The following is a 27,463-nucleotide window of genomic DNA, read 5'->3' on the forward strand; positions in this document are numbered from 1 at the left end:
CTATGTAGTGAGAGCATGTGTACAGTTAAGGGTTGCCCAGACCACGGAGTGGATGGGGCTTCCGTGCTTTCTATTCAGCAGCAAGTGGAGATGGGCAAAGGGGTGGAAGGGTTGTTGGAAAGAAATGTCTCTACCTGACTGGCTGGCAGCAGTTTGTCCTGCTCCTGGCCTGGCAGGAAGAGCTCTCAAGAGGTATAATTTTGGGGCCATACGATTTCATCTTGTTAATCCTGGAGTTATTTGAATGAAGCACATGTCCCAGGAAAGCTACCCACCTTGGTTTGAAGACCTCAAGAGACAGGCTCCACTGCTGCTTCTAGCAGCTGGTTGCAGTAGCTAATCAGCTGACTTAAGGCTGTGCCCTAGTTGTAATTTTGAATGCACCTGCCTTATGGAAATCTCTGATTATTCTGCTGTGCTGCTGTCCTGTGGAGGAGGTTGCTCATTCCAGGGAGTGGCCCGGGGTCACTGAGTTCTTGCAGGGACTCTGACGGGTGAGCTTTGAGAAGCGTGCTGAATCTGCTTCAGAGGAGCCTTTTGAACTTTCCTTACCCATGTGTGTCTGCAGGGGAGAGCTGGAGCTTCAGAGGTGATCCTGGACAGAGCAAGGGTGGGCTGAGGAGTGATGAGCGTTATCCTCACGGTCACACCAGAATTCGCTCTGGGGAACTGGGGCTACTCAGTCACTGCGGATCTCATTGGGTGGGGCTAGCCAGCCACAGCATGCTGGCCTAGCGCAGTTGATGGCCAGTCTCTGAGCATGCGTATTGTCCCTGCGAACACGTCTCTGTCTCCTCACAGGTTTGGAAGCGGTCTGGTGCCTGGTTCTACAAGGGGCTGCCGAAGTACATCATGCCTGTGAAAAGCACCAAAGCCAATGACCTGCGCCTGCGGCCTCGACAGCCTGAGCCGGACGTTCAGGAAGTGAAGGGCGTCGGGACTAACCGTTCCTATACCTGGGCCAGGGGGAGAGGTCAGTTGCTACCCCCCCCCCTTTCCTGTCTTGGGAGGGCAGAGCACGAGTCAGGGTGCAGAGGCATCCCACTGGTAATGGGAATCACAACAGCTGAGCCGGATTTCTGCATCCCGCAGGGTTTTAGGGCTAAATCCAGGCATTGGGCTGTGATGCGATTGGGCTGCCCTGTGCCTGTTTCGTTGCAGGCCAGTCCTGCGCTGAGCTGTTGTGGATTGGATTAGCAATTAGCACATGGAACTGGGAAGTCTCGGTTTCCGCCACTGGCTCAGTGTGTGACTCGAATCCTTTCCCAAGCGCCGTGCTTCAGTTTCTGGCATAGCAAGGGGATAACCATATTGCCCCTCCCCCAGGGGTACTAGTGTGTGCAAGGAAAAGCAATGCTCCTCTTAGCTGGCCCCCCATCCTCGCTAATAACTATTGATTCTGGGGCTGTAAGAAAAGCCAGACGAGGCCTGGCGGCTCTGTACGTGCAGGGGGTGTGTTGCATTTGTGACAGGGAGGAGAGCGCTTGCTGCCAGCGCTCACTGATTTAAAAATGGCTGCTTTTCTGAATGGGAGCGGTTTGCTTTTCATAGCTGGGCCCCGTGTCCCTCTCTCCTCCGCTCCGAGGTGATGTCGGTAAAGCGGAGGGCTGCACTGCTGGGAGCAAGGGAGCTATTCCGGCCTCTGGGGTTTGTTCCAGTGTTTCTCGCTCTTTGTGATACCAGGGCCCAGCAGCAGGCAGCCTTGTAAGCTGGGTCCTGAAGCTCTCCGGGACTGGGGCCCTCCGCAGACGTGTAGTCGAGGAATGCTGGACTGTTCCATCCGCGAGCCCTTTGCTGAGGCTGCACCGTCCATCCGTCACACCCGCTCTTTTAACCCTTCCCACTGACCAGCCATTAGCTAATGACCATGTTCAGCCTCTGCTAACTCAGCCCCGTGGCCAGAGGCAAAAGGCTCTGCAGGTCCTCCCAAGCAACCTGCAGCAGCTTGTGTGTGGGCAGCCTGGTAACCGCTGCTGGAGAGCAGCACAGGCACAGCCCCTTGGCAAAGGTTCCAGACGCTCGGAGCGGAGAGGAGCTGAACGCACCGCTCGGGCTGGGTAAAACGAAGCTGTCAGCCCTCGTTCCATGGGAGCACGAGCGCGTCTGTGAAGTGCAGAGGGGGTTCGCGGCACAACTCGAGCGGTACACGGGATGCCCTGGGAGAGCAGCCTGGGGAGAGCTTGGGATTCCAGCTGCCCTCTGAAGCATTGGTCAGACAGAGATCACTGACCTTACCTGGCCTGAAGGCTCCTATGCTTTAGTGGCCCCAGCATGGCCTTCTCAGTGGAAGGGACGACTCCTGTTCTCTCTCCAGCAAAATCTAACCTAGGGGCATGTCCACATAGGGGAGCTTACTGGCAGAATTCGCCTGCTGTAGTGCTACAGGGATTCCTTTCCTGGCGGGCACTCAGCGAGGGGGGCGGTTCCAGGTAGCCTTGTATCGATTGCTTCGGAAGCAATATGCAGCCCTCTTCTGAGGAGTAGGAGACCCCCAGTCAGGGGGAGCCAAGGCCCAGGCTGCTTGTGGTGAGCTAATCAAGGGGACCAAGCCCCTGTGTGTAGTTAACAAGCACCTGGGCCAGCTAGAAAGCGGCCAGGGCTCTGTTTCAGGGTGGTCCTCAGAGACACTCTTCTAAGGGGAAGCAGCTCCGCAGCCCCTAGATCACACGCAGGAGGGCTGGGCACCCCCCAGCCCAGGGTCAGACTTGATTTCAAGTTTACTTGGCTTTCTTAAAGTGGAATCCCAACAGGGGAGTTGTCTTACACCCATTGGGGCTGGGTGGAGTTCTCAAAGGACCCCAGAGTACAGAGACAGGCAGAGGGGGCTTTGCAGCCCCCAGCACTGCCACCCTAGCAAACTGGGAGCAAGGGCACCCTCACCAGGTGAGAGAAGGTGTCCGGGCCCCAAGAGGTGGGCCCAGGCGTGTCTCAGTTTGGCCCTGAGGCCATCAGCAAACAGGGCTTGTGCTGGGCTGTTCCCCTCCGAGTGAGTGTCTGGATGTGGTAGGTGTGGGGCAGAAGCCCCTCTCCCACGGCTGCAGAGCACGCATTCCTGCCCCGTAACACGCCTCTTGTCGCCCCTGCATCCTCCATGGAGATGGCCACGCCCCAGGCGCTGCCTTCGCTTTGTCCCCACTTTTGTTTGGTCACACCCAGCTCTGCTGTTAATCGCAGCAGCAGCAGAACTTGGTTTCCCTCGCGTCATGGGGGTGAAAAGCAATTGGGCCTGTTCGGAGACCCGAGCTGCCAGTTTCATTTGTGGACCGGCTGATCAAGGCTGCAGAACCATCGTGTTACGTTGACTCTTGTTTCTTTCCAGCAGGGATTAGCAGAACTGCCTGCTCTCCCTGTCCTGTGTCTTGCCATTCAGCCTCCCAAATCGGGGGAACTTTGAAATGTTCTTCCTAGAGCTCATCGCTGTTAGTGCAGGAAATAATAATGAGTTTTAGAATTTTGTTTTGCTGCCATCGTATTACGCCCCAGACTAAGGTGGTGCTCTCAGCCCCTGCTGGCATTTTCCTAATTAAAGGCAAAATTGATCAAGAGCAGCCAGTTGTTTCCACCCTGCAGAGGTTTAAAGCAGGTTGTGGCTGCACATAGACCTGCTGGTGTGTTTAAAAAGTCTGAGTAGCTCAGTGCTTGTATTCCTCCGTGAAGGCGTTAGCTGATCCAGAGCCCCACAGGGATCTTACCACTGCCTTTAGCAGGCTTTGGATTAAGCCTGGGCTGCCTAAAACCAGACCCCTGGAAGCTTATTGTTGCACCAGATGTTTTACTGTAAGAGGGTCTCTGCGCTATTGAAATAGTGAAGAAGCAGGGTTCTCCCTGTTATGCTGGGCTCAGGCCGGGCTGGCGCTGCTGCTGCTTAGTGGCCTGCTCTGCAGTTGTGCCGAAGTCACTGAGAGCAGAATCTGGCCAAGTGACTTTTCAAACGATCCCTTAGGCTACAGCATCTTCAGTGCAAACACCCCCCGGCCACGAAGCTCTGAGCCTGGCTCGGCCGGGTGGGGCTCATGGCGCTTGTGCTCTGGGACTCGGAGCAGCCGTGCGGACGTTTCCGCTGGAGCTGCAGCCTGGGCTCCGAAACGCCGTCGGTGCCTGAGCCGGCCACAAGGAGTTTTCAGTCTGTGACGTTACCAGGGTGATAAAACTGCCCAAAGCTCCATCCTTCCTGCATGTGGCCTGGCTGGAAAGGCTGGTTCACTCCACCTCTGAGACCCACTGTTGTCAGTGAAGGCCTTGCTGCCCCCGGGCTGGCAGGAGAGAGGCAGGGATGTTCTGGATGGACAGTGCTCTCAGGGGAGGCTGGAGACTTTGTTTTGCCCGGGGAGTTCCCATAAATACCATTCAGGCACCAGGAGCAGTGAAGCAGCAGCCCAGGAATAACAGAGCCACTTGGATAAACCAGCCCCCTCAGTGCTCCAAGCGAGGTTCCTCCTTCCTCTTGTGCTTACAGATCTGTGGCCGTGTCTTTGTGGGAGAAACACTGTCAACCGGGTCCTCACCCCACTTCATGTCCTGTCACTTCCTTCCCTCGCTTTTCTGTGCCGGGCTGCAAGTGCTCCGGGGGCCACAAACCTCCATCTCCAGTGGGCTACAACTTCCTTTCCCCCCCGAGGCAGGCTGGATCTTGCTGGGAATCTGCTTCCCCAGCCCCCTTCCCATGTGTCCTAGGGCCGCTGCCCTCCCCAACTGTGACAGTCCCCCCACGCCTGCGGTAAGAGTGCACAGCATGTCACACGGGGAGGGGGAGGGGAAGGGACTGCCCCTAGACCCACCATCGGCAGGCGGGGTAACGCGCCCGGGGAACAGAGCAAGCTGGGGCCACGTTGCTCTGCTTCCCCTGCTGCTGGCGGTAAATGTGGGGGGCCAGACCCCTGCTGCCTGTGCTGGACCCCCGGCCCCACTAGTCCCCCCAGGCTGCATCACTCCGGGGAGAGGATTGGGGGGAAGAGGAGGGGAGAGACAGGGCCTGGGGCAGAAGGGGCCCTTTGCTGGGTGGGGTCAGTCACGTTCTCTCCCCCCTCCCCCCTCAATCCCTCCTCACGAGTCGCCCTTGGCAGCCACCATATAAAATCCCATCTCTGTTGAGCAGATGTGCTGAGAGAGGGACCCTGGTGTGAATGCACCCACCTGGCGAGCTAACCAGAGGGGCTAACGGCTGAGGCAGCCCCGACGGGGGCTTTGTTCCCTTAGGGGGCCATAAGGGAGTAGTGCTGGCTTAAGGCCGACAAATGCCTCTCGTGAGGCTTCACGCTCCCGCTGCCATCCAGGCTCTTAAAGGGTCAAAGCAAAGCGCAAAGGAGACTTGGGATCCAGACGTGGCAGCAAGTTGACTTGGAGCCAAGCTGCTTGGCGGCGGCAGCGTGACTGCCCTGTGGGGTAACGTAGCCGCTCAGGCGCATGCCGCGGCAAGTCTGGACGCTGGAATCTCTTGGCTGTTACCGGGGATTTTTGTCACGCTGGATTTCGCGTGACTCCAAGGAGGGCCTCGGTCGATGGTCCTAGCTGCGGATGTTCCACTGCTCACGTAACGGCCCGTGCAGCAGAGCACACCCGGCAGGAGCTGGAGCTGCTGAATAATATCCCGTCAGGGTTAGATTGGAGTCCCCTGTGCTGATCCCAGGGGAAGGATGGTGCAGTGGGTCTCTGGAGACCTGGGTTCAGTTCCTGGCTCTTCCACAGACTCCATGGGTGATATGGAGCAAGTCACGGGGTGGCTGTTTCTCATCCCTCCCCCTGTAAAACGGGAGAGTCACCTTGCCCTGCCTCACCAGGGCGGGGGGGAGCGATCCTCGAGAGACAGCTGCTCTGATCCTACGCAGAAGGACCTGGATAGAGCAAGGCTCTGCCCGTCAATGTACTGCGGGGTGGGCGGGGGCTCAATGGTGGAAGTGTCATGACCGAAGTTCTTAGGCTTGGTGGGACCACCGCTGTGAATTCCAGCAGCATGGCCTGGCTAACCGCGCGTGGGGCTTTTCAGGGAAGAGTTTCAAACCCCGTGTGGGCGTGAAAGGCAGACGAGCGTTGGTTTCCCCGTATCCTTAGCCCGCATCTGCCTTCAGCGGCCGAGCCCTGGCCCGGAGCTGGCTGCGTTTCGGCTGTGCAGGGTGTATGACCCTTGGGAAAGGCCACGATGTAAATGTGAAATATTCTTGCTACGTGTGCCCATGGTCACCAGCTGTCACAGCCCTGCTGGATTGCAAACGCGTCCGTCCAGCACTTCCTGCTTGGCCCCGGGCTTTAAACGTTCCTTTAAAACAAAACCACTTCCAGCCTTGTGACGGTTCTGCCTTCCGAGCAGCAGCTCAGAGGGGTGCAAGCCACCCCCGGGCACATTTCAGTGACTGATGCCACCTTACACGTGCAGCTGCTTTGGATAGTGAGTGAAACTTACTCCAGGGGATTATGGGTGGAGCTTAACTAAAAGGCCATTTCTCCCCCCCACCCCATCCAACTCCATAAGGGGTCTATGTAGGGTCCTGTACCTTTATATTCTGTCCAGTGCCCGCCTGAAGACTGGGGGTAGGGAGGAGAGAGCCAACCAGAAACAAGTCTTTGTTTGGGGTGTTAGGCGGGAGGTGGTGGTGGGGGAGAGACCACCCCCTCCGAACCGGTTTGGGCGTTGCTCGCTGGCTGACAGCCAGTGGAAGAAAAGCAAGAGTTTTATGCACACCTGTTCTCCCGCGCTGACACCGGATTTGCTGTTGCTTTCAGTTTTGTCAGGAATAAACAAGCAGTTTCCGTGGGCGCTCTGCTGTTAAGTCACAAATAGGTCTTGTCCCGGGAGAATAGCAGGCCCCTTTCCTCTGATGGAGTGGTTGGGTGTTTGCAGTGGCCAGGAGGGGCCATTAATAGCAGGCACTTTCTTCAGGCACCTTTGAATCCTCCAAGAGAAAAATTAAAGCAGGCCTCCCCCCCCCCCCCCCCCTCCCCCCAAAGGATGGTCCATAAGCACTCGCAGCACATGTGCTCTCCAAATTTCACACCGCTCTGTCCTGGGGCTTCCCTAGCTCTTGTCCCTCTATCCTGCTCCTTGGGATGTTCTGGAAGGGGGAGAGGTTTGCAGAATGGCCTCTTTGCATGTGCAGGGAGTAGGCAGCACCAGCTCTACATGTGCAGGGGGGACCCCTCTTCTACAGTGGGGGAGTGAAGTGGCTTCCCCCGGTGGGTCTCCGCCTGCTCCCCCATTGGCGTAGCTGTCTACAGGAAACCAGAATGCTGAGAGGGCTCCATCAGATTTTCACCAGCTCTGCTGCCAGTCCAGTGGCCTGACATTTGGAATAAAACTTGGCTCCCGTGACCTTTCCTTTAACAGGCGTTCTGCCCCTTGCAAGCTGTCAGCCTTCCTGCTCCTTGGGGCTGTGTTCATAAAAGCTGCTAATAAAGGTGCTGCTGCTGAGCTCCCCCATCCAGCCCTGTCGACAAATCTCTTTTCCTCCCAAGTTGTGAGAGGTGCTGGGTGTGTGCGCCACAGGGCTCTCAGTGTGTGTTCTTTTCTCACAGTGAGAATGGTGCGTGCTGCACACACAGTGCTTCTTGAACGTGCAGGGCATCTGCGTGCCTAGACTGTAAGCGCTGCTCTGGGCTGGCTGGAAGGCTGCCCAGCTGGAGGTGGGTGGGAAGCGTGAGCCTGTGGAAGGCCCCTCAGCTCAGCACTGCGGACCCCAAGTCCATGCAGTTGGGGATTCCATGAGCCAGCTCATGCTCACCGTGGTGGGGTGTGGCTGGGGCTGGGGTTGATTTGGCTGAATTGGTTCTAGCAGCTGGTGCTTCATTGCATTTCCCCTTCTGGGGTCTGAAAGGCAGCCAGGAGGTTGGCTCTTGCTTCATCTCAGCCGTGGAAATGGCTCTCTCGTGAAGTGTAAATTCAGGGACAGTGATGGGAAATGCAAACTCTGGGCCCTGGCGCCGCCCCGAGCCATGTGGCTGGATTTCTCGCCTGTTTCCAGGGGGAAGTAACAGCCAGCTCCCGTTCCAGCTACGTTGACACTTAGTGTATGGTGCTTAATCAAAGAGCTAAAAATCATTTATTATACTGTACTGTAGAGGACTTAACTCCCCAGAATATCCTCGTCCCCCTCCCCCTCCGACATCACACCACTCTTCTGCCATCCCCCCATCAAACTGCACATGGACTCGCCTTCCATTCCACCTCGCCCTCTCCGTGCAGGCACTGCCGTGGCCTCCAGCACGGTCGTGCTGACGGCCTGTGGCTCAGAGATCACGTGGCTGCCTAAGGCCACGTAGGGGGGTTGAACTCCGATCACCAGAGACCCAGTCCAGTGATTAGGGCAGTAGCTGCCACGCTGGAGCCCCATGGGCAGTTCCCCGATCTGCCACAGACATGCTGTATGACCCGGGGAAGTCACTTAACCTCTCCGTGCCTTTGTGAAATGGCGATAACAGGCCTGTGCTGTCTGAGGGAGTGTGAGGAGAAACATCTTAAAGACTGGGAGGACCATGGAAGTACCTTAGGTTGACTTAGCCCCAGGATCAGCCTTCTTGCCTCCTTCTCCAGAGCCTGGCACCTTTTCCTCTTTCCAAGGGACACCTCTCACCTGTCCTTTCCAAAGGCAGCGCCGTAACTGCTCTGTGCACAAAGGAACCTGGGCTCTAGCAATGGCACAGGGCACCTAGCGTGGCCCTGCCCTCCCGAATGCACGACTTGGCCCAGCTGCCACTGGTAGCACCTGCAGTTTCGTGGTTGGTCTTTTCCTGTTGGTGTGAGCTGAACCGTTGTTTTCTCTGCACCTTTTCCCTGATTGGGGGGGGGGGTTGTTAGTCACTTCTCCTCCCGCACAGTACCTGGGGCTGATGGCTCCAGTAGAAGGAGCTCAGCAAGTGCTCTTTAAAAACGTGATGTCAACACGCAGCTGCACTCGACTGGTAAACTCAGCTCGAATGCGTGGGGCTTGGTGCCCACCTCTGCTGTGAAGGATTCGCTTGGTGGACTGTTTCTGTTGCAGGCAAGAGGGCACAAAAGGAGTCAGGGATGGGTCTGATTTTTCTGTCTGTGGCTAGAAAATCTTGTGCTGCCCTCCCAGGCAAGCAGGTCTTCTGGGTCAGTACTTGCTTGAGAGAGAATCAGGGAATGGCACGTGGGACTGGGGAATCAGCAGGAGGAGGTCTGTTCTTCCCACTCAGATTTCACCGGGGGGTCCGAGAAGACAAGGCCAAGGCCCGATGCTGGCTTTTTCCCCCTAAGAGTAAAGATGTTGACTCTGCTGCTTTGCCAAATTTCAGCTGACTTCTGGTCAGTCTACCTAAAATCCTCCTGCAGTTTTAATTAGCGTACAGTATGCTGCTTCATCTCCTGACCTGTTGTCGCTATGAGCTATTAAAAAAGCCATTACAGCCGTGGCTGCAGGAGACGTAATCCCTTATTTATCCCTTTGTAACCGTGTGTTGACTGAGATAATTAATGTGTGTAAAGCACTCGAAGATCTTCCAGTGGCAGGTGTTACCCAGGTGTCCGGCATTATCTTTAATAATCGCGTATTCATAGGGCCATTGAAGGGAAGGGGGGTGTTGGCGTTTCAAAAATGTCGATTTGGGTTCTCCAACCTCTCCAAAATCCCGCCTGATTTCTTCACCCCAAATTCAGATTTCCTGGTGCCCAGGAGAGTGAGAGTAGGACTCAGTGGTTCAGATCATTAGGCCACAACAGAAGCTGGTGGCACCTAGAGCCCCCATCCAGCTGAGATCTGGGCTCCATTCCGATAGGCTCACAGCCTAGACAAGAGAGACCCAGGGCGTGAGGGGAACAGAGCCATGCAGAGCTCACCCAGTAACGGAGCCACGGCTCCCGGCAGAGCTCTGGGTGGAATCAGTAGGTTACCTGCTGGGCTGAGCTGCTGCTTCCTTGTTTTGACTTCCAAATGCTGAGCATCCGCGCCTTGTGCCACCTCTGCTGCCTTGCTTCACCCCAGCCTTCACTCTTCACGGGCAGGGTTGGCGTTCTAGTCCTGGGGTGACCTCAGCTGATTCCCTGCGGTTTGCAGCATTGCTGAAGCCAGTCGTGACTCTCCTAGCCTGTTGCGCTGCGAAGGCTTCATCCAGGTCTTTTACATTTTGTCCCATCGCAGCTGAGTCGCCTGTTCTCATGCATCGACATGAGCCACAGCCAGTTACGAAAGGGCAGCCGGTTAGCAGCGCCGCGCCGCGCCTGCCAGGGCTCCGCCTGGTGCTCCTGGGGGAGGTTCTTGGCTTCCCAGGTTGGGCTGCTTGGGTAGCAGTCATGACAAGCACTTAGTACCAGCCTTTGGTGCATCAGAAAGAGAGACTTGGCTTAGCTTCATTGCCAGTAAATCCGAGGGAAAGGCGGATTTCAAACTCTTCGCTCCCAAGTTCCAGAAACTCTCTCTCTCCTGATAGGCACACGTGTGAGCTCCCAGAGCCCACTCCTGCTTTAGAGCTAGGCAGAGCAAGGGCAGTGTACACTGCAACGGGTCAGTGCAGACCCTCGCTACAGTAACACGAAGGGTTCTCCCATCAGTGAAGGTAATCCAGGGGTAGGCCATGCTAGGTCAGCTTAACTACGAGACTCGGATGTGGGTTTTTCAAACCTTGAGCAACATAGCTGGGTCGACTTAACATTTAAGCATCGTCTTGGCCCGAAACATAATCTGGACCTGAATTACTTGTATCCCTGACACACCCGAAACCAGCTCAGACGTTTACGTCATGTAAAGACCACGTGCTGGGATCTGGCCTGTCAAGCACCACAGCATGCATCTCAGTCACCGGAAGTGAAAAAGTAACTCCATTAGCTGGCAGGAGTAGTAGGCTATTCTCCACTAGACACCTCACCAGGAGTGTGTAGAACATCACGTACTTCACAAGGAGGTTCCTAGCTGTGCAGTATTCTGTAGAGGTCGTTGTACTGTTCCAGTTTCTAAGCACTTGGCCATGTTCCCAGGGAAGTGTCTTGTGGTGGTGGATTATAGGCTTTGGTTTCTAGAGTATACGTGTGGCCACATCCACGGTGGTGGGTCAAAGTGGGCTGCATGGCAGTTGGAGGGGGAGGGGAAGGGTTTGGGATGGTCGTTAGTTCCTGGAGGAACCAATTGCTCCATTCCAGGCCACTCCCTGGGATTGGGGCGTGTCTGATGCAGGTGAGATTGGCCCTGGGCCAGAGGAGGGAAGGTGTCCCCAAGTCCTCAGGCCACAGCTTGTGGCCCTCTTCTAAACACCTGGCTCCAGACTAGGTCGGTAAATGTCGATTAATCAGCTCGTCGAGAAGGGGGGCGCTCTGCTGGGTCTCTCCCTTTGAAATGTGCAGGAGCTGCTGCGGGCTCTTGTTCATTTCAAAGGGAGAGGCGCAGCAGCAGGGGACCCCACACCAGCAGGAGCACTTGGATGCCCGCTAGCGCGGGTTCCCCACTGAGCCTCTGCCCCCCCACAGAGACAGTGCTGCACCAGCCCTGGCGCCGCCCCCCCCCCCCCCCCCGGTGCCTCTGTTACAGAGGCAGCTGTGGGTGGAGGGGTGACCAGTCGACTGGACTACCCAGTGAGCCTAGGTTTGTCGACTACTCGCTTACATCCCTGCTCCAGACCAGGTGGCTCTGCCCTGCGGTATGGTTCCCCACTGGGGTGGGAAGCCAGCACTTGCTGGGTTTCACTTTCAGTGCACAGAGTAGTAACCAGCCAACAGGTCTGCTCAGGGGGCAAGATCCTGCAAGGGGATTGGAGGGCTGGAAGAGGGTGGAAGGTGGCAAAGATCACTAGCTAGGACCCTCCTGGGGATCTTGAAGTACCACACGGGGATTAGGAGCCGGTCGTCGTCTTGTTCCCCAGGCAGCAGAGGCCAAATCTAAGGGCTGCTTAAAAGCACAGCAGTACACCTCAGTCCGATGGACGAAGATATCACATGCTCTGAAAATACAGCCGCCCCAAAGCCACCTAGTGATAGATCTGCATCTGCTTGCATGCCAGATTTATCTTGTCTGAGCTTCCCAAAGCTCTAGCAACAAGCCAAGCAGCCTTGAGAGAGAAATTACTTTGCGAAAGAAACATCAGCAGCACGGGTAATATCTGCACTGACAGCACCAGTGGAAAGGAGAGCAGAGTGGGCTGCTCCTGCCATCTGCGGTGTCTTGCCGTCATTAGTATCTGTCTCCTCTCCAGCCATCCCTCTCCGGAGCATTTAAATCCCAACAGGATGACGAGCTAAAACTGTCTCCCCTGATTCATTGGTGAGCCCTCCTCAGCAGTCACCTCTTCGGTGTGCGAGACCTAGAGGAGACCCCTCCCACATAACCCCCCTCGCCTCCACTTTGATTTGAAGTGGCCGTATGAGGCAGGCACGCAGACAGAAGAATTTGTTAATCTCCATACCTTGGTAATAGCCCCCAACGGGCCTGCGTACTTTTCAGCAAGGGGGAGGGAATTTAAGTTACATCTTAGGGGACGCTTCTAACTCTAAGGTTCTGCCTCGGTGCAGACCACTGGCCGAGGGAACTTCTCAGGGCCCGTTCCAGCCTGATGCTTCTGTGATGGTAAAAGCCCTGAAGGGTGGCGTGTCGGAGGAAGTTAGGTGACTTTGAAATGCCCAGCCCTAGGCAATAGGATAATTAGCGGAGGCCTGTGGGTAATAGCAACAGGCCTGTGAGTTTTCATTCCCGGTTCATGCTTGGGGAAAGCAATGACGTTTCCTTTTTTTAACCAAGTAAACCGCCTTGTTTTAAGGCTTTTGGACAGAAGATCCAGACCTGCTGGTATAGTCCCATGTGTAATGCAGCTATGGTCTCTTCTAGGCACGGCTCCTTTCTGAGCAGAATTTATTAAGGCAGGTGCGATTTCTGACGGTGTGGTACACAGCTGAAAGCTGGACCAGCCCAAGAGGGCAAATCACAAACACAATAAGAGCTGCTGCCATTGAGGAACAAGCTGATTGGAGTGAGAAAATTGCCAGGCAGACTGTGTTTCCTCTTCAGCTCCGTAGAGCCATTCCGATCAAGATTGCCCTGTAAAGATAACTGGCAGCGAGGTCAATTTCTACAGCCTTCCAATAATGCCAGCAGCCAGGTTTAATATACTCAGGGACGAGAACTCAAAAGCTGCTTTATTTTAGATATTAACATTTTTGTAATAAAAAATGCATGTCCTCCAGCGAGCTGCCTGCACATGAGCGTGCTCTCGGAGGTCCTTGGTGGAACAGCTCAACAGCTGGCATGCGTGCAGAGAAAGATACTAGTCCGTGTCCTGTGCAGTGTAAATCAGTGGATAGCTTTGCAAAGCACGTGTAGTTAATCTGAGTGCTGCAGAAAAGCAACAGTCCTGTCTTAGGTACTTAATATCTTCCATTGCCATAGTATCTGAGCACCTCACTGTCTGAAGCATTTATCCTTCCAATGCCCCAGTGAGGCAGGGCAGTGCCATGTCCCCATTGTACAGGTGGGTAAGTGTGGCCCAGAGAGACTAAGTGACTTGCCCAAGGTGACAGAGTCAGTGGCAGAGCAGGGAATTGAATCCCAGGCTAGCACCTTGACCGGTGGGCTCGCCTTCCTTTCTGCCATGAACAACGATGTCCTCTTGAGCCAGTTACCCAGTAAGAATCACCCTTACCAGATGATGCTTACTGGGAGCAGCCCCACGTGGATGGCAGCTGGGACCAGGAGCTGGCCCCCACGCAGCTGGGGCTGGGAGCTGACGTGGGGACTGGGAGCTGGCAGAGCAAGCCCCAGCCCCAGCACAGAGACGGGGAGCCAGCAGAGCCATTTCCAGCGCAGGGGCTGGGAGCAGAAGCCCCACAGGCTGGGGGTGGGAGGGCATGGCGTGGTGATAGCCTGCTACTCGGTTAACTGGTTAGACATTAGGTTAACCTAGTGTTTAACCAGTTCACTGATTAACTGGGATTTAACATCCCTACTGCAGTGTGCAGCATGGCGGCCAGGCAAGCTTTCCCCTAACTTCTGAGGAGACCCAAACAAGATTTGCTGGGTGGGAGGCACCGTGGAGAAGTAACTCCACCTTCCACTAGGTCTCTGCTGTAGACCTGAGAGCCTCACAGCTGTGCCTCTGCAGCCATGTCACTGGAGGACAGAGCTCTCCCACTGGCATCGTTAAAGCACCCGTAGCGAGTGGCATGTCGGCAAGAGAGCATCTCCTGCTGGCGCGTCTGGGTTTTCCACCCCCGACTGACACAAGTGGTGTTGGCAGATGTGCAGACAAAGCCTGCAAGTCGTCATGTGCCTGAGCTGGCGTTGGCTCCGTCCGGCGCTCCGTGGTGAGGGCTGCACAGACTGGGGCAGGCTCTTACTCCCCGCTTTGTGTCTCTTGCAGTGGTTTCCAGCGAGAGCGAGAGCGACTCCGAATTCAGCTCCTCTAGCCTGGATGACAAGTCCTTGTCTGGGAGGTCCAAGGGCCTGAAGATCAGGAAGCCCGAGGCGGAATCAGGTGAGGAATCGGCTCTCACCCCAGCAATGAGGGCATGGAAAGGGGGGGAGGGAAAAGCAAGGGGGCTGGAAGCACCTTAAAAATGAACGAGATGCCACTGGCCTCCGTGTTGGTTTTGCTAAAACAAACAAACCGGCTCCCCCCCGAAACCCGTCACCATGCAGGGCAATGGAAATGTGGCCTCGGCGGCTCTTGCTATGGTGCACCCTGGACCGGCTCCCCAGCCGCTATAAATTGGTGTCCTTCTCCTGGCTTCGCTTTGCTTCAGCTGAGGATGTGGCTGCCCCAGGAGTTCCGGGCTAGTGCTGTGGCTGGGAGCCTGCCGGGGGAGAACAGTCTCCGTCCCACGTTTGCAGGGCACAGCGGTGCCTCTGTGACGGCGAGTCGAGGGTCCCCCCATCATGCAGCCCCGTAGCAGCGAGAGCAGAGATGCCAGCCAGTAGAATAGAGGGGTTATTGCTTTTCCAGGACACAGCGCAGCCTAGACGTGACGTGGCTACAGGAGTCTGGGCCAGGATGCCTCAGACCCCCCTTGGGATGGGGTCCCTGGGCCCTTAGACTCCAAGCCCCCCCTCCGGAGTCTCTCTCCTTCATGATTCCAGAAACTGACCCTTCCCCCAACACTCACTTCTTTTGTTCCATCCCTTCCCTTAACCGGTAGAACCGCTTCCGTCACTGTCCGGGGAGTGGGGGGGACCCTTCAGGACGCCCCCCCCACTGGGCAGTGCTGACAGACATAGGCCTAGGGGTCATCCACAGCCCAAGCACAGCAACCAGCAAGGTACTGACACTGCATCACGGCCTCCATCTCATCTGGGGCCCTGGAACATGGCTGAGCTAGAGCGGTTAGTGAAGAAGGGCAAGAGCCAGGATGGCTCGGCAGGACTCAGGATGGGTCGTCCCACTGTGAGCTTGCGGGTCTGCTCAAGGCACTGGCCTCCTGCTACTCCCGTCCCTCCCGCCAGGAGGCCTTTCGGCTCTCACCCCGCCGAGGCGGGAGCATGCTGCATGCTCGTGATCTCCGGTCTCCTGTGGAAATGGTGGCTCTGTTGGGTTGGCCTCCCCGCCCCTGAAGCTGGGGGTGTGCCTGCCTGTTGGGCGGGGAGCTCCGGGGCAGCCGTGCAGGGCAGGCCTGGCGCCAGCGCAAGCAATTTGGCCCAGGAGTCCCACCCGCCTGGGCCGCAGCGAGGAGGGGTGGTTCCCATCTGAGGAGGGGCTGGGCAGCTGCAGATCATGTCTATCAGGGATGGTCTAGGCGGTACTGGGTCCTGCCATGAGGGCAGGGGACTGGACTCGACGCCTCTCGAGGTCCCTTCCAGTCCTAGTGTTCTGTGACCACAACATCAGAATTCCCAGCGTGCTCTGGCTGGCCTGAGAAGGGAGGCTGGACTCCCGGAGGTGGGTCAGAAGGTGGCATGCTAGTAGGGCGGGGGGAGGGCCTGCTCTGCTCTGTGGCTGTCTAGGGCCAGAAACCCAAGCCCTGCCACGCCCATAAACCCCAGCAGCTCCCCCAACCAAGAGCCCTGCAGCAACCCCCCCCTTGTGTTTCTGTAGCGGCTGGCAGTGACGCCCCCAGGACTCCCAGCGGGAGCACCCACTCCGGCGCCTTCTCCAAGAGCCGCAGCAGCAAGCACAGGGGAGGCCCCAGTGCGGCTGAGAGCTGCCAGAGTGACCTGCTGGCGGAGCAGCGCGACAGCAGTGCCAGCCGGAGCGGCCCCGGTGAGTGAAAGGCCTCGTCGCCCCCAAGCTGGCGCTGTGTCTGCAAGCACATGGCCCAGCTCCCCTCCTGAGCCCCAACGGGCAGCCTGGCCCCGAGCTGCCGAGAAAAACCCTGTGCACTTCTAAGAGGGTCCAGGCCTGTGTCCGAGAGGGCCGTGTGAGGTTCAGTGGCCAGATGGCGGGAGGTGAGGGTGGCCTGGGACATACAGGAGGTCGGACCGGCTGATCTGGTGGTCCCTTCCGGCCTTGAACTCCACGGTTCTGCACACCTTGTCCAAAGTCCTGACTTTCAAGCTCTGTCCGTCCCAAACACCCCTACGCTTGTCCGCTTTTTGCCCATGAAATCCCAGCGTCTGCACCTGCCTTGCGGCAGCACGGATCTGAACTTTAATTGAGGCAAAGTGCAAACCCAGGTGTGGTACAGGGGGATAACGCGCTTTGGATATATCCGGGCCGCTCGTAAATGAAAACACCCCACTGCCCAGCCCTGGGCAGCATGAGCTCAACCTCCCTGTCTCATCCCCAGCAGCCTTGGAAGAATGAGCTGAGGTGAGAGCAGATCTGCAGGCTGCTTTCGCTCCCAATCCAGAGCAGCTGGAAGCAGTGCAGATATTTTTCTCTCTGCCGTTTACATTTATACACAGTAACCCTGGAGGTTGTCATTTAACACCTCTCATCCCAGCTGTTCCTGTCACCTCCTGGCAACCGTTGGTGGCTTGTGTGTCAAGGTGTAAATTAGAGTTGTGAGACTAGCAAAGGGGTTGATCACTCAGTGCAGCATTAATTCCTGTGCTGCCCCCTCCCCTCACTCCGCCTGCTGGGGGCGATCTCCTTAAAATCCTGCCCTCCCTTCAGTAAGAAATGGGACCCTCAAATGCCTGGCATAGCACCTCGCATGTTCCGCACCATGTGGCAAGTGTTCGGGGTGACCTGTGGCATGTACCTAGAACTGCGCCTTTCGCTGGGCTACGAAAGCATCCACGGTCCCCGGGCGCAGGTGGGATCCTGGTGCAGAAGAGGGGCCAGCTAGTGAGCGTGTTCAAAGTGCCTGGTTTTCATCTCGGGTTGTCCACCTCCCGATCTTGCGGCAGAACCGTTAGTGCTGGAATTGTTTCTTTCAGACACTGGTTCTTTTGATGGACGGGTTCTTTGCTGTGGCCTGCACAACGCCAGCAAGGGCAGGGGTGGAGAGAAGCAGCAGCAGCTCTTTCTGCCCAAGTCTGTTTGATTTTGGGGTCTTGATTTGACGGAGGACAGCTGACCCCGGCTGGTGGCCCTGTGGGGAGCAGAATGCAGCATCTCGTGCTAGCATGGGAACCTCGTGGGCCGCGAAGCATCCGCTCATCTCATGTGGAGGCCAGGGGTTAGATTAGACAGCCCATCTCCGCAGTGACCTGTGCCCAGCATGGCCTTGGGAGCACTGTTCCCACCATCCGGGCTCACTGATCCCTGTAAGCCCTGGCTCTCACTGCGGCAGTGTGTAGTGGCTCGGCAGAGGCTCTGCCTGGTGTGCCCGGAGCAAGCCTGATCCAAACAGCAGGCCCTTGGCAGCACGTGGGTGTGCAGAGACGTAGGCCCAGGCTGCTCAGAACGGCTGGCTGCTCCCACTGTTTGCCCCTTGCGGGAGGGGAGGAGCCTTTGTGTGCTGCCCCGCTCTCAGCCTAAATCAGTGCAGCTCCCGTTGGCTAGTTTCCGGCCAATGGGAGTTGCTATGACTGGGATGGGGGTGGGAGCAGCATGCAAACTCCCCTCCCCCGGCATGTGGAGCAGAGAGCCACATGGAGGGAGCAGCTAGCCATTTTGAGCAGCACATGGACGGAGCCTTCCTCAGGGTCCTACTGGGCTGCTGGCTGAGAGCCATCTGGGTAAGTGTCTCCCAGCCCTGCATCTGCCACCCCAGCCAGCTCTGCTCCCCAACTCCCTGCCCAGGTCACCACCCAAACGCTCTGAACACCCCTCCTATGCCTTCCCTGGGTCAGAATCCTCTCCTGCACCCATACACCTTCCCGGACCCTGCACCCCAACCCCCTGCCCAGGTCACAACCCCCCGCTTCACCCAAACTCCCTCAGACCCTCCCCTGTACACCCAACCTCTGTCCCAGACCCTGACCCCCTCCAGAGCAAAGTGCAGCCCTTGACCACTTACCAAAATCTTGGAGCAGCTCCCCCCCCCAAATCAAAAATTGCCCACCCCTGGTCTAGAGCAGATGAGTTCAGGCTTCATTTCTGTCCTGCACTCGTGCAAATACCTCAGTGATCCCAGCCATGTACTAAACTAATTCAGCTGCTTCTGCTGATTGCAAGAGACAGTCGGTCTGGCACGTGCACGGTCTGTTTCCTTGCTGAGTACTTTGCCCCCCCATGCCCCGCCAGCCGCTCGCGTTTGAAGGCATTATATAAAGCACAAACGGCAGGCTTGGGAAAGGGTGTTTGCGTTAATTTTTAAAGCCCTGGGCTTCTTCCAGAACCATTCTGGCCTCCACCCTCCAAAACCCATTTCTCCACTGTGCACGGATGACGTGAGCCCAGAGTGAATGGCTCTGCAAGTCATTAGCATGGCTGTAGCATTCCCAGCGCTAGGCAGCCGTGCAGCAGAGATATGGGCAGAGTGTAATGGCAGCCGTGGTACATAATGCACGACTGTCGCTGTCAGCAATGGACTGTAGCCCCCAGAGCAGGTCCTGGTGTTCCACACGGCTCCAGCACGAGGCATTCAATAACTGCACCGCCCGGGGGGGAAGTCCGTGGGCCAGGTACCCCGTATCCATTTCAGGAGTCTGCAGCTCCAGTGCCTCTGCCTGGGGTTGACGCGTGGAACTTAGCTTTGTGGGACCCCTGTGGCGCGGTTCCCTGGGCGGTCGCCCTGTTGGCCACCCCCTAATGCCAGCCCTGCACTGGTGACCCCTACCCCCATTCCGGGGGGTGTGACCTCCAGTTGAGAACCACTGATCTAGATGAGTTGACCTGCCCTGGGAAGACTGCCACGTACCCCCAGGAGCCGTGCAAGAGAGCCACCGGTGGGGGAGAACTTGTAAAGAGAAAAGCGAACCGGTTCCCGGCAGTGCGCAGTAGTGAGCATGCTACTCCAGCGAGTGGGGCACTGGCCTAGCTGTCAAGATGGCTTATTCCCAGTGCTACCTGTGCTGTGAAACTGCCGCTAGCCGTGCATAGGTCACTCAGTCGCCCTGTGCCTCGATTGCCGTCTGCACGAGCAGGGAAAAGCCCCACCCCGGCCCACGTTAAGATGGGCCAGACGAGCGCCTCGGCAGAGAGATCTCTGCCTCCCTTCCCCTCCCTCACTGGGTCGGTTTCGCCTGGACGTGCTTGGTGCGTGACTGGGCAGTGCCAACGGAATGGGGCCCCTCGGCCTCACTGCGGGACAAACCATTCGAAACTCCACTTGAGACCCTTCCGTCTCATCTCGCTAGGAGGGGCGGGTGCTGATGGGTTCCTAACGGCCAGACACAGTGTAGCACGGTGAAGCATTCCTACAAAACCCTTCTTAGCCATCCACAATCTGCTCCAGGCCTCTGCATTGCAGGGCTCCTGGGTGAGACTAGGGTTCAGAGAGAGGTGGGGTGCGCAAGGGAAGAGGCTCCAGTTCATTTAAACCCTCTGCACCTTGTTGCAAAACAAGATCCCCATGGGGGAATGTATCTGTCGCCTTTCTGAAAGTCTCCAGTGCTTTATAACACTCTAAGGTTAGCGCCTTAGCCCCGTGGCTCATAGCAGCAGCTCAAGTGTTGTTTTGTTTTTAATGCCGAGCTCATTCTCACCTCTTCTCTAATTCTGTACCAAAGTGCAACTCTCAGGTGCCTTTCGCGTCCTAAGAACAAATCCCAAGTCGTTAGCTTGTTGACGAGTTCCTGTGATTATTCCACAGAGTTTTGTCCTGGCAGTCTGCAAGGCTCCCGCTCCCGCTCGAGAGAGCTGTGGAGAGAGCATTGCCACGGGTATGCTGTAGGGAAGGCAAGGAAGGGACTGGTGAAAAAGGCCACGAAATTCCAGGGTATCACATTTGTGGCTGAATTATTCAGTCACAAAATTTGACTGCCCAGTTCCCATTAAAATTCCTGGGTGTCCAGATCCCCCCGCAGCTTTGAGACTCTGCACCCGCCTCTCTAAACACATGGGTCTAAATCTTCAGGAGCAGCTAGTGAATTGGGATGCTGCGATTTTGGGGCATCCAGTTTGAGTGAGAAGCTGTGAAAAGGCCTGGACTTCAGAGCATGGGTGCTCAGTGCTTTGTGCGAGCCAGGCTCCTTCGGGGCATCTCCACTTGGGCCATTACCTGGGTCCCTCTGGGCCGGTGAACGTGGCACCGATGGGGATTGCTGCACTGACACGAGGAGAGGCTGCTGTTAACAGCACGCGGGCGGGGTGGGCACACGAGGCGAGCGGCCTCATGCCACCCCCTCGTTCTGGAAGAACTGCGTGTAGGAGAGGCGGGGAGGTCCGTCCCCACGGCCTGGCCAGGCCTCAGTCTCTCTGCTGGGACTGGCCTCAAAGGGTGCAGCTGGGGTTGCAATCTGGATGCTAGCCCAGCAGAAAGTGGGCTTGGGCCTTAGGCCACCTGGCGCCTGCTGCCTTCCCAAAGCCTTGTGGGGCCATCGAAATGAGTGGGCTGTGGCTGCTGCAAGTGCCTCTGAACGCAACGGTGCCGCAGGTGTGTTTAGCCAGCCGGAGGCTGAGGGAGAGACTGGCTGGAGCAGCGCGGCCGCCCGGCTTCCCGCCGAGAATGCCCCGCTCGCTTAGCCAGAGGCGCGCTGCTGGGAGGGGAGCCCGCGAGTCACGGGCAGCCAGTGGGCCTGCGCTACGCCGCCTCACGCACCCCCCGGCTTCCTCAGTGCTCTGGCTGTGCCCTTGGGAAGCGCAGGCTAAAGGGGAGGGGTCGGCTGCAAGGCTGCGCTCTCCTTATGGCAGGCTTCGGTGCTGGCTAGCCAGGCCCGTGTGTCTCTCCCTGTGGTTTGCCAGTCCAGCGAGGTCACTGGGACAGTGGGCCCTAATGGAGCCTGCTCCTGAGAACCACTGAGGCTCCTCAATCCCTCTGGGAGCTGCAGGTGCTTTTCAGCCCCCCGAAAAGCTGCCCTCCGGAGGCTGGGGGTGGTCTGGGCTCAGAAGCTAGGGCAGCGGGAGCCCCCAAGTACCTGGGGAGAGAGGTGGCTCCAGTTCCTTCTGCCCAGGGGGATGGGGCTCCTTTTCTCTAGGCAGCGTACCTGTGGTTTAGCAGTCGGGTTAGCTGGTCCGTGCTCCCCGTGGCTGCCGGCGCAGACAGGCCAGGCCGTGTTGGGCATCTCCCAGCTGGCTTCCTTTGTTCGTTGGGCTGGCTGTGGTCCGAGCCAGGCTGCCGTTTCCTTTGTTCCTAGTTTTGAGCGAGCCCTGGCTGGCCCACGGCTTGCTGCCACGGGGCTGTGGGGCTTGTCTGCATTGTCAAGCCCAGAGGTGATTAAATCTTGTGAGGATGCTGCCTCGGGGCCCTGTGGAGGATGGGAGTGGGCTGAGTTCAGGGGTGTGATGTGGGGGGGGGGGGTTGGGTTCTGCGGCTGCACCCTGAGCCAGAGGCTGTATTTTATAAATGAAGGGGAAGAAGAAAGCCCGGGTCCGAGCGTGGCCCGTAGTGAATCTGGCGGTTCTGGGGTTTGCTGGTCACCACGAGGGGGCTCCCCCTGCAGAGAGCAGGCTGTGCAAGGCCCCAGCCTTCCAAGAGGGCGAAACTCTCCCTTGGCCAGGCCCCACGCCTGGGCAGCACCTAGCGTAGGGAGTGGGAAGCTGCGCTTCCCAGACGGCCCGTGTGGCTCTGCTCAGCCCTGGGCTGCCCGTGGCCCCAGCCCAGGCAGGCTGCTTCTCTTCCTGGAAGCCTGCTAGGACTGGTGCTGAGGCTGGGGGGTGGCTGCTGCCAGCACTCGCAGGGGCAAGGGCTTGCCCACTCTGTACTTGGGGGGGAACATGCCACGTGCTCTGGGGTCGGGGGGTCCTCTAGTCTCTGGCTGAGGAAGTGGGGTGGGGGCAGGAGAGGAAGGGGCCACTGGCAGGACGGGCAGGCCTGGCTGGCACTGGTGATTCATCTGGGGGAAATACTTGGGCCTTGCCTCTGAGTAGTCCTGGTCCCACAACGAGCTGTGGGGTTGCGGCTGCTAATCGCCTCAGCGTGCGCTGTCAGGGCCGCGCTGGCTACCCGGGCTCGTGTGGTCCTTGGGTGTGTGACGAGGAGACTGGAGGGGAGCCGGAAGCAATCTCCGTGCACAGCGCTGGCCGGGCCATTGCTGGAGTAGTGTGCCCAGGCCTGCAAGAAGTGGAAATAGTGGCCAGTGTTCAGAGGAGGGCCCCAGAGACGGTCCGGGGGCTGGAAATCAAGCTGGACGGTGCGAGGCTCGAGAAGCTCCGTGGATTCGGTTTCTCAAAGAGAAGAGCGAGGGACGACTTGCTCGCCCTGAGCAGGCGCTTGCACGTGGAGACGAGATCTGATCGTGGGGGCTTCTCAGCCTTGCTGACAAAGGCATAACAAGATTCAGCGGCTGGAAGCAAAAGGCAGAGGCATTCAGCCTTGAAATAAGATGCAATTTCCTAGCTGTGAGGATAATTAAACATTGGAATGGCTCACCGGGGGAGGGGCAGGCTCCCTGTGGCTTGGAGCCTTTAGATAGAGCTCTTTAATCCAGCTGCTGAGGGACCGTGTATGGGCTGTATGTGCAGGGGGCAGGCCAGCTGGCTGCCGAGGTCCCTCTGGCTGGAGTCTGGGAATCTCCCTGTGCATTCCCTTCATCCCTGCGCCTTAGGGAGAACTGAATTGACTGATTTAAGACCGTGGCTCTAATCAAAGCACATGCTTCAGGGCTGGAGCCAGTTGCTTAGAAGGGCCAGGAAGGATTTTTCTCCAGTGCACAAGTAGCTGGCTGGAATCTGCTGGGGGAGGGGAGTCGCTTTCCTCTGATACAGCAGGGAGCAGCCAGAGCTGGAGATGGGACATGGCTGCATGTGTACAGGAAGTCCTCCTTCTTAGCTGTCAGGCTGGTGTCCCCTGCTCACGTCCTCAGGGTCAGAATGATCCCCAGATGTGGGGCTGGGAAGGAATTCTTCCCTCCCCCGCCCAGCTCAGATTGGCAGGGATCGTGGCAGGGATGGGTGGTCTCAACACCTTTCGCAATGCAGGGTGAGTCCCTGGCTAGCCCGGCCTGGGCACTTACCCGATCACTCCCTGCTGCCCCAAGGGGCTGGGGCACACACAGTAGCTTAGACTCTGGAGGCCTGAAATGCTTTCGCCCAGCTGACGCCATATGGTCACTCACGGTAATGGTGTGCGGGTGAAGTGTGGTGGCCTGTGAGATGCGGGCAGTGGACCTGCATAGGCTAGTGATTCCTTCGGGCCACAACCGCTGTGAATCCGCGAGTGTGCTGGACCCTGTAAACCCCTGTGGAGGCGCCGCGCTTCCCAGGAGTGCAGTGACGAGGGCCGCTCCTGTTCCCACTTCCATTTGCATTCATTCTCGCTCCCTCCCCATCCCCTCAGCTCTTTTTCCTTTATTAAAGTGTAATGGGGCTTGACTGCTGACACAGCCCCCGTAAGGCTCCGGCGTCATTCTCCTCCCTGCTGCTCCCAGCCCGCTTTGCAAGGGACACCGAGGAGGGACGCCAAGCTGCCCACGGCCAACCACGTCTTTGTCTTTCTTTATTTCAAAGGCAAACGCCGCCTCCACCCGAGTCCCTGGTGTTGATGGGAGTCGACGTCTCGCTGCTTGACCCAGAGCCAGCACGCTTGCCTGACGTGTCCAGTCTGGTGCTGTCCACGCCGCCTGAGCGAACCCTGGCGTTCTGCGATGCCAGGAATCCACGCAGCCTGCCGTGGGCTGGAAGGAACCATTGCTGTCTGTCTTAGTGTAGTTTGTCCTGGTTTTGGTTTTGCCTCCTGCTGGCTGACGAATGGGACACGCTTGGGTTGGAGGGATGCCCTTCTGAGTGAGGAAGGGAGCAGGTGACACCAGGGTAGCCGACCCAGCTGTGTGTTAGTATTTCTGCTGAGATTCATTCCCCCCTCCCAAGTGGAGAGCCCAACTCGGAGCCGCCTTGGCAAGGACATTGCAGTGTCGCGTGGCGTGGGCACGGGACTAGGAATCGAGATGCTTGCGCTGTGTTCTGGCTCCCTGAGCAACCTTGAGCAAATCACCCAGTGCAGCGCGGTGCCCAAGATCCTCGTCTGCGCAATGGGTTTTGCAGAAGACGTTGGCCTGCCTTCTGTGACACGCTTTGAGCGCCGCCGGTGACCGGCAGGTGTGAGCGAGCGGCACCGCCACACGCAGGCCTGGCCCACTGATGCCCAGGGAAGCCCTTGAAACAGAGCATGTGAGCGGCACGGAGCCTCCTGCTGCTTCTCTGCACAGGGTGAGCCCCTCGCAATAGCCAGCGAGGGCGAAATCCTGGCCCTCTTGAAGTCAAGGAGTGGTTTGCTGCCAACTTCCATGGGGCCGGGATTCCACCCTGCATATTCCCACCACAGTTATTACTGGATTTATTGTTGTTTTAATCAGAGATCCCCTTGGCAGACGCCGTGGCAGAGGATAGTTGTGAGTCTTTTCATTGAGCCCCAGTACGGTGTCCTCGTTTCAGGTCTCTGGTGTCAGTGCTGGGAGTAGCCCCTCTGTGCTGCAGGCTGTGTGTGTTTTACCTTTCAGTGGGAGATGCCTGCTCACGCCCTGGCCAGCTCTCCTGGATGGCACATGGCAGCCTTCTGGGCCAAGTGTTCTAAACAGAAGGTACTTTGCCTTGTGAAGGGGGCAGGAGCCAGGTCTGGGTGTTCTCCTTTTTGCCCCAGTTCTCCCAGGAATGGGTGAATCAATTCCACCCCCTGCCAGCACTATCCCATGCATCTGTCCTCCCCCTTCTTTCTGTGGGGTAGAGGGAACATTGGTTTTTAACAGGAAAATACCCTGTCACGTGAACACACATGCATTGGATGTTACAGCTGGCTGCTGGCTGATGGTAGATGAGATCAGCTACTCCCAACCCCAAGTAATGCTCTGGTTTTGCACCCAATGCTGTTGCTGCTTGTGCTGCCTGCCGGGTGACATGCTACAGGACGGGCGTTTTATGTGTTGGTCTGAGCTAGAAGACTAAGACCTGTAGGGACAGATTTTCAAAGGTATTTAGACACCTAAGGAAGCCGAGAGATGCCTGGGTAGCAGGTGGGATTTTTGAAAGTGCCTATCTCCATTTTCATGTGCCCAAACGCCTTTGAAAATCTGGCCTTAGGTGCCTCTGCTACTTCTCAGAATGGGACTTAGGTACCCGAGTCCCATGAGCGCTTTTGAAACTGTTACGGCTTATTTTTACAGCCCCGTTTACCTTCTCTGTCTGACTTACCTCCACTTTGCATTATTAAGGCAGAAGAAGTTTTAAAAATCGAATTTTCCTTATCACCGTCCACCTCGCTTGTTTCCTTGTTATACTTCATTCCACTTGGACAATGAAAGCCACTTAGTTTCATTGTGTTTCAGTCACTTTTGTGCTGGCTTCTCATTCACCAACCTCTATAGATTGCCAGCACTACAGGGGGGTTGATTTCCTCCTGATGTGTTCATCACTCGTTTGTCGGGCTGTTTAAAATCCTGAAAATGCTTCAGTTAACACTGTTTTGTGAAACGCTTTTGCTTAAAACAAGCACAGATGTGGGGCTGATACCGTCCCCAAACCCTACTTGCCCCTCGCTCACACCCGTGTAATTGTTAACTTCAGCAAAGTTGGCCCTGATTCAAAGTCGGATCTGGAACCTGTTGAAGTGGATACCGGATCCAAGCTCAGCATCTCCAAGCCCAATACTCACTGACTATCAATATGTCTCCACTTTGAGCTGGGAACTGCAAATTTCAGCTCAAGGAGACATACCTGCACTAGCTTTGATCCCGCTAGCATGCTAAAAATAGAGCATAGCACTGACACCAGTCTGCGATCCCTGATACATACTCAGGGCAGCTAGCCCACAGCCGTGAGTACACTCTGTGATGAGCAAGCTAGCATGATAAGAGCTCATGCGGGTATGTCTCCCTGAACTGGAATTTCCACCTTCAGTTGGAAGCATAGACATATCCACCCATGTAAATGTACAGACGTGCACAGCTCCGTGCTAATTCTTTTCACGAGAGATTTGCCATCCCTTAAAGGTGAATTTTCCCCCTAATGTGTGTTTAAAGGTCCTCATCTTCATTTTAGCCTGTATCAGATGCCTGCATTTTTTAGTCTGAGCGTGGTGGGGACGCAGGAAAGGGAATATGAATGGGTCTCCATGTACTAGGATGTTGCGTGTGTTCTTCCCTTCCCCTCCCTAATGTTATGTAACATTTGAGAAGGGAGATAATAAAGTTTTGACACTGCACCAACTGCCTGGCCTTCCTGAAACGCCACATGTCTCTGTTCCCAAGTTTTAAATATTCTTAGACTGTCTCCAGCAGGGAGCTAATTCTGCTACTGGGCTGGTGAATCACAGGTAATTAACAAGTGTGTTGAACCTCACGGTCCTGTTTTCTATATTCCCCCTCTTAGGGATCTAAATGCAGCAGTGGAAGCTGAGCCACAGGTACATTTTTAGCCTTTTTGTAGCGAGTTTCTCTGTTGAAAGCACTAAGCATAATGCAGCAGTAATTGCCGTTCTGCAAAGAGTCGTCATTCTTGGCCTTCTGAAGCTTGTCATTCACTCTCATCTGGCAATTAGAGTCTATTTAATATTCTCCACCAAGAAACATCTACAAATGCTACAGTATTGTTCCATAAAGCTGCATCGCTATATATATATATACACGTGTGGTTTTTATCCCACCGGGCATTGACTTTCAAGGTTTCAGATTGCTTTTTAATAGCTGTTTTGCTTTTCCCTTTTAAACTCACCATGCAAATTGCTGTTGCAATTGTTCTGATGATGGTGCTTGGTGCTGTCGGTGGCTTGAAGGCACAGCCTGTTAAGGACTAAGCAGCTCCTCCAATTCTTCCTTCCTCCTCCACCCTCCTCTCCCCATGAGGTCAAGTACAGAGGGGAATCAGTTCTGCCATCTGTGAGGAAGGAGAATGCTGGCTGTGGACTACCAAACGAATGTTTTCCCTCCTGGTTCATTTTAAAGCAACGAAGCTTCAGGATCTAACTTTGGTTGAAAAAATTCCCCACGTACATATGCTAGATAGTTACTGAATGTGCCGAAACAAATGGGCTGCCAGGTAGGGTGGAACATTTTTCTAGAGATTTTATCACATCACATGACAATCTTTAATTAAAGATTAATTTTTAAATTCTGGAGTCTCCAGAATAATCCTGGAGGGATGGCAACCCTACCACATGTTTTCAGAGGACTCCCTGAGAAATCTG

The 27,463-nt window shown here is 56.4% G+C and overlaps 1 protein-coding gene across 9 annotated transcripts in view; it reads left to right on the top strand.

Moving 5' to 3' along the window:
• Positions 1–26,482, top strand: part of RPH3AL (rabphilin 3A like (without C2 domains)) — a 99,798-nt gene extending 73,316 nt beyond the window's left edge. For all 9 annotated transcript variants that reach the window (XM_075904668.1, XM_025179276.2, XM_006138673.4 and 6 more), the window contains 4 exons: positions 802–973; positions 14,287–14,400; positions 15,955–16,119; positions 23,797–26,482. In XM_075904668.1, coding sequence (XP_075760783.1) covers positions 802–973; positions 14,287–14,400; positions 15,955–16,119; positions 23,797–23,831 — 486 coding nt within the window. In that variant the 3' untranslated portion in view covers positions 23,832–26,482. The remainder of the gene's footprint in view (positions 1–801; positions 974–14,286; positions 14,401–15,954; positions 16,120–23,796) is intronic.
• Positions 26,483–27,463: the final 981 nt, after the last annotated feature.

The sequence above is a fragment of the Pelodiscus sinensis genome, chromosome 21 (genome assembly GCF_049634645.1).
Source record: "Pelodiscus sinensis isolate JC-2024 chromosome 21, ASM4963464v1, whole genome shotgun sequence".
In the NCBI taxonomy this organism is placed as follows: domain Eukaryota; kingdom Metazoa; phylum Chordata; order Testudines; family Trionychidae; genus Pelodiscus; species Pelodiscus sinensis.